General features: G+C 38.7%; 1 protein-coding gene across 1 annotated transcript; it reads left to right on the top strand.

Moving 5' to 3' along the window:
* On the top strand, positions 1-9,286 carry LOC134311969 (laminin subunit alpha-4-like; the record flags this gene model as incomplete). Its single annotated transcript, XM_062993621.1, has 8 exons — positions 1-6; positions 3,749-3,876; positions 5,029-5,209; positions 6,507-6,662; positions 6,739-6,904; positions 8,592-8,719; positions 8,887-8,980; positions 9,141-9,286. Coding segments are annotated over exons 1-8 (1,005 nt in total), but the record flags the coding sequence as incomplete, so codon positions are not given.
* Between the last annotated feature and the right edge of the window lie 329 nt (positions 9,287-9,615).

The following is a 9,615-nucleotide window of genomic DNA, read 5'->3' as shown; positions in this document are numbered from 1 at the left end:
ATGCTGGTAAACCTTTCTTTTACTCTCTTCACCAAAAAAAGACTTTAAATCGAGTTCTGAGCTTTATATGTTCTACATATAATGCAGACTGCCATGTAGTTCTTGCAATGCTGATGAAAAAAAGACATAACATGACACAGATAAACCCACAAATTATCAGCAAGTTAGTTGGAAGCACTGACTTAATAAAATAATATGATAAAATGTTATGGTAAACAAATCACTGTACACATTATGAATGTATAAAGCTTCGTACATGTATTTAAAAATGACCATGAGTTTACTGATGTAATCCTGTAATAGTGCATAACAGTGAATTTGTTATACAGCTAAATATTTTACAAATCATCCTACAGAAAGTGAGTGTAAGTAGCTTATATTACTAGGTAACGAGTACAATCTTTAATATATTAAAATGTGCAATTATTTATTTTAGCGATTTTTTTTTTACATATAATTTGTTACCGTAATTATACTGTAGAACTAGTAACTATTTTTTTTTTTTTTACATATAATTTATTCTTTATTACTGTAATCATTGTAGGACTTTTATTTTCTAATACAGGTATAGTAAAAGGTACTTGTCACTGGGTAACCACTACTATCTTAATGTGTTTATAACGGTTCTCTTTTGTATTTGATTATAGTTTTTTCCTTGTTTACTACAGATTGATTTTATTCATTTTATTGACTCATTAGATGTTTATTTACTGAGAACTAGAAGAAAAAAACTCGAATGTCAGTCAAATGTTCAATACTTTCGGCTTTACAGTCAATCTCAGTCAAAGAATTAAACCATAATATTTACCCAGTTTACAATTTCATAGGCAAATAAAAATGGTCAACACACTATTAGTACAATTTTATATCAAATTCAAGATTAAGTTCGTTTATTTAAAGAAAAAGCCAAACAAACCGGCTGTTTGTGCTACCACTGCTGATAAGGAATTAATGGACCGTCATAAAATGAACAGAAAGAACCTGGGCTCATTCAAAAAGTTCTCAGTGCATTTATACAGAGAAATACTTACTTTTACTTACTTTACTTTTACTTTTATTGTCACGTCACATTAACACAGGTGTGAAAGGTGAGTGAAAATCTTGGGTGCATAGTCCCTCACAGTTTTAACACACATTAAATACAAAACACACATTTACTTACATAAAACTAGCACCACCTGTTTAATATATACAATCAGAGGTGGAAAGAGTACTAAAATATTGTACTCAAGTAAAACTACTATTACTTTAATGAATTTTTACTTAAGTACGAGTAAAATTACTAGTCTAAAAACCTACTTAAGTAAAAAGTAACTCATTTAAAATTTACTTTTAACGAGTAAACGTTACTTAGTTACTTGTTGAACAGGAGAGGGGGTCTCTTCTGTGTAATGCAAACAGGACAAGTGGATATATCTCACAATAGTTGTTTTTAATTGAAATATAATAGAAAAAAACATGTTGATACAACATTTAAAACATTTAGGGATGTATCATGTGTCATTTTAGTACAGACCATCCCATACAACATTTTCAAACTATAACCACTGAAGTTGGCATTAATTGTGGATTCTATAGACCAGCCTTCTTTTTATCACCAACAAATACCAACAACAATCATACTGCAAATCTCAGAACTCAAAACAAGTCAAGGTTACAGGTGGTGTGACCCAAAGAAAACCTTCAAGATGTATAAGACAAAACTTTGCCATTCTGTGACATCAGACTATGTAGTCAAATAACGAAACATCAAACATGTTAAACTTTTAAAATCACCCTTCCCTCCTTACTCTATACCTAGATTACAGCTCCATTATTTTAGCACCAGTTTATTTTCCATCCCAGCATTCACTGCAGCAGTTTCCCAGATGAGATTTTTTAGCGTTTGTTTTTTACTCAGTAACGGATGTTATTTAAAATGTAGCTAATTACAATTCTTAATACAAAACATACTCAAGTAAAAGTAAAATTACTGGTTGTAAAATCTACTTTAAAAAGTACAAGTACACAAAAACACTACTCAGTTACAGTAACGCGAGTAAATGTAATTCATTACTTTCCACCTCTGTATACATGTAAAGCTATGAATGTACAGCAATAAAGTATAATCTACTGAGTCTGTTCATGTAAATGTTTCAAGTATCATTCCGGCATATAACATTTCAGCTTAGAATTAGAATAATTTTATAATGTCCAGATGTGCAGGTATTGTACAGAATAAGTTATATGTATCAAGTCAAGTCAAACTCATTTATATAGTGCTTTACAATGAACATTGTCTCAAATCAACTTTACAGAATCCAGGACCAACAGACCAAAAACCCCTATTGAACAAGCCGAGGGCAACAGTGGCAGGGAAGAACTCCCTTAAAATTACAGGAAGAAACCTTGAGAGGAACCAGACTCAGCAGGGACCCCGTCCTCCTTGGGTGGCCTGGAGGAGTTCTTCATTGTTCTGGACATTTTACATGTTACAGTCTCATATAATTATCTTTATTGATGTAAAACCAACTTTTATATATAAGTTTTAATATACATACTACACACCATTTTTTGAAATATTTACTTTAAAATCATTTTATAATACACATAAAGAAAATAATCATAGTCTCGTTCCAGTCTTCTATATATATGAAGCCAAACCCATTGTTACATTTAGACACAAGGGTGTATCCCTTAAATCTTATGGGACTATTTTCGACAATGCTTTGCTTATGTTTATTTGATGTAGGTTGTGTATATACTTTGACGTTAGGAGTGGTTCGGACTTGGGTGCAGCACCCACACCACTGAAATTGTTGAACCCCTGTTGGAAGACTAGTATAGGCAGTGCTACCACTCACCCAAAGGAGAAAAGCTGAAGCTTTTTCAAAGGACAGAAGAAGCTTCTTATCCACTTCTTGTGTTAGACTTGGAAAAACAAATTTATTTACACAATCAAATGTATAGTATAGTTGTATAGTTGCAGAGGTGGCACAGCGGTTAAGGTACAGGACTAGTAATCGGATGGTCGCTGGTTCAAGCCCCACATCTGCCAGGTTGCCTGTGGGAGGAAACCCCACATCTGCCACTGTTGGGACCTCGAGCAAAGCCCTTAACCCTCAACTGCTTGCAATATATACAGTCTCAATTGTAAGTCGCTTTGGATAAAAGAGTCTGCTAAATGGCAAAAAAGTAAATATAGTTATATGTAATTATATACATTTTTTATTTGGTTCGGCATAATTACACAGAAGATCTGGGATGTCTTTATTTATGATAAACAGAAATGCATCACAATGGGTGTAACAGTGAAAAAATGCCTGTGATGGATAAAAAATCACAAGATTGTAACCAAACAAAGTGTTGCACCAAATTATGTGACGTTAGATGAGGCTGTTTCAGGGTAATACAGGCAGATAGGGATAAAAGCCAGTTTCCACCACCCCAGGTGCCCTGCACTAGCAACTTGCCGATATTGGGGGGCTTAAACCGGCAGCCTTCTGCCTACTAGTCCATCTAACCTAGTAAGTTAGAAATTTGCCATAAGTCAAAAAGTGTATATTAATTGATGAATTCACGAACCAGACTTGTTAAACAGATACATTTTGTGGGTATACAAATACTAAGGGTCTTGTTTAAGGGCCCAGCAACGGGCCAACTTGGCAGTGGTGGGACTGGAACCTGCAAACTATTCTTTACCAGTCCAGTACCTAATCCACTTCACTACTGCTGTATAAATACATTCTACATTTGTTTTAATGTGCAGGATGGCAAAGAAGAAGTGAAAGATGAGACGAGCTGCTTCCGACCCACTGCGATCAGACATTCCTTTTTCCTGGCTGGTGCTTCTAGCGGCCTGAGTTACACCGTCCCCTCTACAGACCTCAAAAGCAGGTACATTTAGCATTGCTGCCTAAACCTGAGGGGTGAGGATTTTCAAATCATTACAGCATCACACATGAAACACTATATGCCCAAAAGTATGTGGACACCTCCTAATGATTACATTTAGCTGTTTCTGCCACATCAATTGCTAACAGGTGTTTAAAACTGATATAAGGTAAATAATATGTTTTTAACATTGTTGCAACAGTTTGGGGAAGTCCTCTTTCTCTTTCAGCATGATTATGTCCCTGAGCACAAAGCGAGCTCTATAAAGACGAGAATCATTCGTTCAGACTTCTATCCACCAACACAGAACAACTGAACCAATCAAATTTAGAACTTAATGCAGAGCTTTTTAGTTAGAAAGCTGTTTGATACTAAAGTCTAATAATGTATTGCTTATTTAATGGGCAAGAAACTGCATTTGTAAATGAATATGGTTACAAGAAATATTGATAACCAAGCAGTAAACTGCAGTAATATTATTTCTTATGTCACATATTAATTTTTATTACATACTGTACTTTAAATTAAATATAATATAATATAATTAAATTAAATCTTAGTGTAAAGAAACAACAATCTGGTATTGTAAGGTTTTATGCAGCTCCATTCATTATGGATTTGGATCAAATGCTTAATAAAATAATCACTCTCACTTTCTTAACTGCTTATCCAAGCATGGTCGCGGGGGGCAGGGGGGGTTGTATGCTGGAGCCTGTGGGAGGAAACCGGAGCTCCTGGAGGAAACCCACGCAGACACGGGGAGAACATGCAAACTCCATGTTCTCGGACCGCCCCACCTGGGGATTGAACCCAGGACCTTCTTGCTGTGTGGCGACAGTGCTACCCATCGAGCCACTGTGCCGCCCTTAATAAAATAATGACAGTGCATTTTGCATTACATTTTTGACATTTAGCAGCACTAATCCAAAGCGACTTACAATTGATGGTTAAGGGCCTTGCTCAAGGGCCAGTAGTGGCAACCTGGCAGATGTGGGGTTTGAACCAGCAACCCTCTGATTACTAGTCCTGTACCTTAACCACTACTAGTAAATGCAAATTCCTCAGATACAGAAAACACAACATGTGAATTATTGTTTTACATTTTTAGTTCAGCTTCAGTTTTTCTTGATCTCTGATGTGCTGTTTGTTCCACAGGCCCTATTTTTCCTTAGACGTGAAGACGAAGTCTGCGGAGGGTCTGGTCTTCTATATTCCAGCTGAGCAAGAAAAGTATCACCTGGCTCTTTATGTTTCCAAGGGAAGAATCCGCTTCTCGGTTGGCCGCCGTAGAGAAATCTTTAACAGGGAGAAATATAACGATGGAAAGTGGCACACGGTAAGAGAAAATCCTCATGTACATAGCAAATTATTCAAGGATTTAGCCGTTCCATTTCATATGCATGCATTTGATGCTGTACATTAAAAAATGGAGTAATGGAATAACTTAGATTTGGGAGAAAGGAGACAGCTGAAACTACTCCCAACTCTTATTAGTTTATATACAGTATTTACCCATAATTACCTTCTCCTCCTTGACCAGTCCTTGTACCAACCTCTTTTTTTCCAGGCTCTTCGCAGTTTTTTAATGAATAAAAATAAATAAATAACAGTTCCTTTGGTTCCTCATTCTCACTATCTGAAACTGTGGCCTGCACTCATAAAATCATTCTGTAGTAGCGTAAATTTTAACTGCTCTGTTTCACGGAAATCCATGTCTTCATGGATCTGTTTGGTGCACATGGGCACAGTCATGTTAAAAAATGAAGGGGCCATCCCCAAACTGTTGCCACAAAGTTGAAAGCATAAAATGAATTTTATTTTATTTATACACCTGTCATCTCACAGCAAGAAGGTCCTGGGTTCTATCTCTAGGCGAGGCGGTCCAGGTCCTTTCTGTGTAGAGTTTGCATGTTCTCCCCCCCCGTGTCTGCGTGGGTTTCCTCCGAGTGCTTTGGTTTCCTCCCACAGTCCAAAGACATGCAGTCAGGTTAACTGAAGATACTAAAAATGTATGTATGTGTGTGTGTGTGTGTGTGTGTCTGCCCTGCGATGGACTGGCACCTTGTCCAGGGTGTTACTGTGTGCCTTGCACCCTTTGAATAGCTGCGATAGGCTCCAGCACCCCCCCCCCCCCCCCCCCCCCTCCCCGACCCTAATTGGATAAGAAAGTGAGTGAGTAATTTTATATGCCTGTTTGCAAAGGGGGCAGCATGGTGGTCGATGGGTAGCACTGTTGCCTCATAGCAAGAAGGTTCTGGGTTTGATTCCCAGGAAGAGCGGTCTGGGTACTTTCTGTGTGGAGTTTGCAGTCAGGTTAACTGAAGATACTAAAATTGCTCTTAGATGTGTATGTGTGTGTGTTATGTGAGTGTGTAAATACAGCTATGTAGGTGTGAATGCGTTAGTGTGTCTGCCCTGCGATAGACTGGCGCCCTGTCCAGGGTGTTTCCGTGTACCTTGTGCCCACTGAGAGCTGGAAAAGGCTCCAGCAAGTGGTTGCAGTGGGTGTGGCTAAAACACTTAAACGTAGTAGTTATAAAAAGGTGTTTACATGCATTTAAACACACAGCAGAAGTAATTAGAATTAAGTACAGAAGCACTTTATTTTCATTGATTTGCACCTCTACTGGCAGGTCACGGTAAGCCTGGAGAAGCGCCGTTTTCGACTGATCATCGATGGCTTGAGGGCTCAGGACGGGTTGCTGAATCCAGGAGAGATCTCGTCTATCCAGTTCAGCTCAGCCGTTTATCTGGGTTCTCCTCCTCCAAACACACACACAGATCTAAAGGTACAACTAAAATACCTTCTTAAATCAATCAGCTGTTCTTAAATGATTCATTATAAATCCCGAAGCTTGTTTTCAGTGGAAGTTTCTTCCTGAGCATGGTGTGGTCGGCTGTGTCCGCAATTTAAAAATGAACGGCTCATCGATGGCACCGCCAACAACAAACCACGGTGTGGGTCCATGTTTCGAGGGACAGTCCGAGAGCGGGGCGTATTTCTCAGGGCAGGGAGCTTATGTTATAATTGGTGAGTCCTAGCCAACATCTTTATAATGGTACATTGTGTAAAAGCATTCACTGCTTTGTGATGACCTCTGTATTTACGTATTGGCCACAGGGGCCCACATGCCATAAAGTCCGGCAGTGGGAGCAGATTGCAGTATCATGCCTGTCATGTCAATATAGGCCAGCAGGGGGCATGAGGGCATAGATGACTGGCTGTGCCGGTTGCTTAAATTGGCAGTCTCCGCACCTCATTAAGCAGTAATTCCCTTAATACACACACTTACACTGTGACACATAATTACTCACATATATATACACACTCATACGAACATACACACACACACTTACACATACATACACTAACACACACACAAAACACTCTCACACCTACACACACACTTGCACATGCACACACTGGCTCACATGCACAACCACACACACACTCAACCAACATAGTCTTGTACCCTGTATTTTGGCAACTTAAATACATACAACTACTTAATGACTATATCACTTGCATCTTTGCACAATATTGCAATTTGCAAAATTTTAGCATCTTACTTTTTAATATCTGCTGCTGTATAAACTTCACGCTGCTAACTGTACATCAGAATATGTTTTTTACCTCACTCAGTATTTATTTATTTATTAAGATTTTAACGTCATGTTTTACACTCTTTGTTTACATTCATGACAGACACACGGTAGTTAATCGTTACACAAGATTCATCACTTCTCAAGGTTATATCGAACACAGTCATGGACAATTTTGTGTCTCCAATTCACCTCACTTGCATGTCTTTGGACTGTGGGAGGAAACCAGAGCACCCGGAGTAAACCCACGCAGGCACGGGGAGAACATGCAAACTCCACACAGAAAGGACCCGGACCGCCCAGCCTGGGGATCGAACCCAGGATCTTCTTGCTGTGAGGCGACAGTGCTACCCACCGAGCCACTGTGCCACCGTGCCGCCCCTACCTCACTCACTAACATGTACTGACCAACACTACTCTTGTCTCTAGTCCCATCGTCCTAAATTCCTTAGACGATGATCCTTAGATTAGAAATGTCTTTTGTATTTATTGTAGGTTTTTGTGTGTATTGTATTGTATTGCACTTGTGTTCTGTGTTACACCCTGATCCTGGAGGAACGTCGTTTTAATATGTAAAGCCTCTCTTGAACTCTTGAACTAAACATTCCGGACTTATTGCCAGCTAATGGCTGGTTTCTATCTATTTATCTCTCTATCTGTCTGTCTATCTGTCTGTATATCTATCTGTCCGTCCGTCCGTCCGTCCGTCCGTCCGTCCGTCCGTCCGTCCGTCCGTCTATCTATCTATCTATCTATCTATCTATCTATCTATCTATCTATCTATCTATCTATCTATCTATCTATCTATCTATCTATCTATCTCTCTAAGCGTTGTGCAGGGATGTTACACTGAAAAATCCTCGGTGATTCCTTTCACTTTCACAAGTTAATGCTGAAGACTTAACTTTATCTTGGTGTTTAATACTGGTTAAGTGGTGTAGTGATTGTAGTTAATATTGTTTTTGTCTGTATTTATTTACCAGCCATGGTTGTCTTTTAAGGTGCTATATAAATAAATGTAGTCTTACCTTACCTTGTAATACCTCATATCATGTTTGTACATGAATTAAAAGATTCATTTTGTAACATTATGATGTGTGGATATTTTTGTACAGATGAGTCATTTGTAATAAGTCAGAATTTCGAGCTTGTAATCGAGTTGAGGCCCAGTAAGGAGAGCGGCCTTCTGCTGCATGTCGGAGACTCCAACCATCATCTCACTGTGTTCATAAGGAAAGGAGAGGTACGCTGCCTTCTTTCAGGGTATTAAAATCCCACAGTTGATGTTTTAGGGCCAATATTATTTGTGTGGGCTGTACACAGTATTTTGTGTTTGAAAGCCAAATTAACTGAGCTACTGACCAACCCTGTAGTCACATGACCCTGACTGAGTTCTGGTAATGATTACAGGTGGTGGCTCAGGTGAATAACGGAGGAGGAGAATTCAGCGTGTCTGTCAAACCGCAGGAGTCTCTATGTGACGGGGTGTTTCACAAAATCGCAGGTAACGCTTTTCAAAAAGTTTCCACACTTTTTAACTCTATTTATTACAAATTTAAAAAACAAATAACATACTTTTCTACACAGTCACCTTCTGATGCATTTTTTCCAGCATTTTTTTCACTTTTTAATGCCATCAACATTGAATCTTCTTCCTCTTAAAGCTTCTCTGAGCATCCAAACAGGTGGAAATCAGATGGAGCTAAATCCGGACTATGAGCGTCTCTCAGTCTCTCAGACACGACCGATTACTCCTCCTCCCACCCTCACCGCTTCCAACCAAAATTTAAAAGTGTGGAAACTTTTTGAAGATCCCTTGTATGTGTTCTAAATGTAAAATGTTAACATTAAACAGTCTATCTATCAATCTGTCTATCTCTCTGTCTACACTATATGCCCAAACGTATGTGGACACCTGACGGTGTGCTTGTTAGACATCTCAGTTTAAAAACGAATGCTATTAAAATGTCGTGACCTCTGTGTGATCTTTTCAACTATAACAACAGTCACTCTTCTGAGAGGGCTTCTTACAAGAATTTAAAGTATGTCTGTGGTAATTTGTGGCCATTCAGTCCGAGCATTTGTATGTTGGTCAAGAAAGCTGGACACTGGAGTTTCATTAAACCAAGTGTTTTTCAT

Source organism: Trichomycterus rosablanca, chromosome 4 (assembly GCF_030014385.1).
Source record: "Trichomycterus rosablanca isolate fTriRos1 chromosome 4, fTriRos1.hap1, whole genome shotgun sequence".
NCBI classification, from domain to species: domain Eukaryota; kingdom Metazoa; phylum Chordata; class Actinopteri; order Siluriformes; family Trichomycteridae; genus Trichomycterus; species Trichomycterus rosablanca.
Note: the sequence above shows the minus strand (reverse complement) of the source record. Positions and strands in the feature narration are given on the sequence as shown.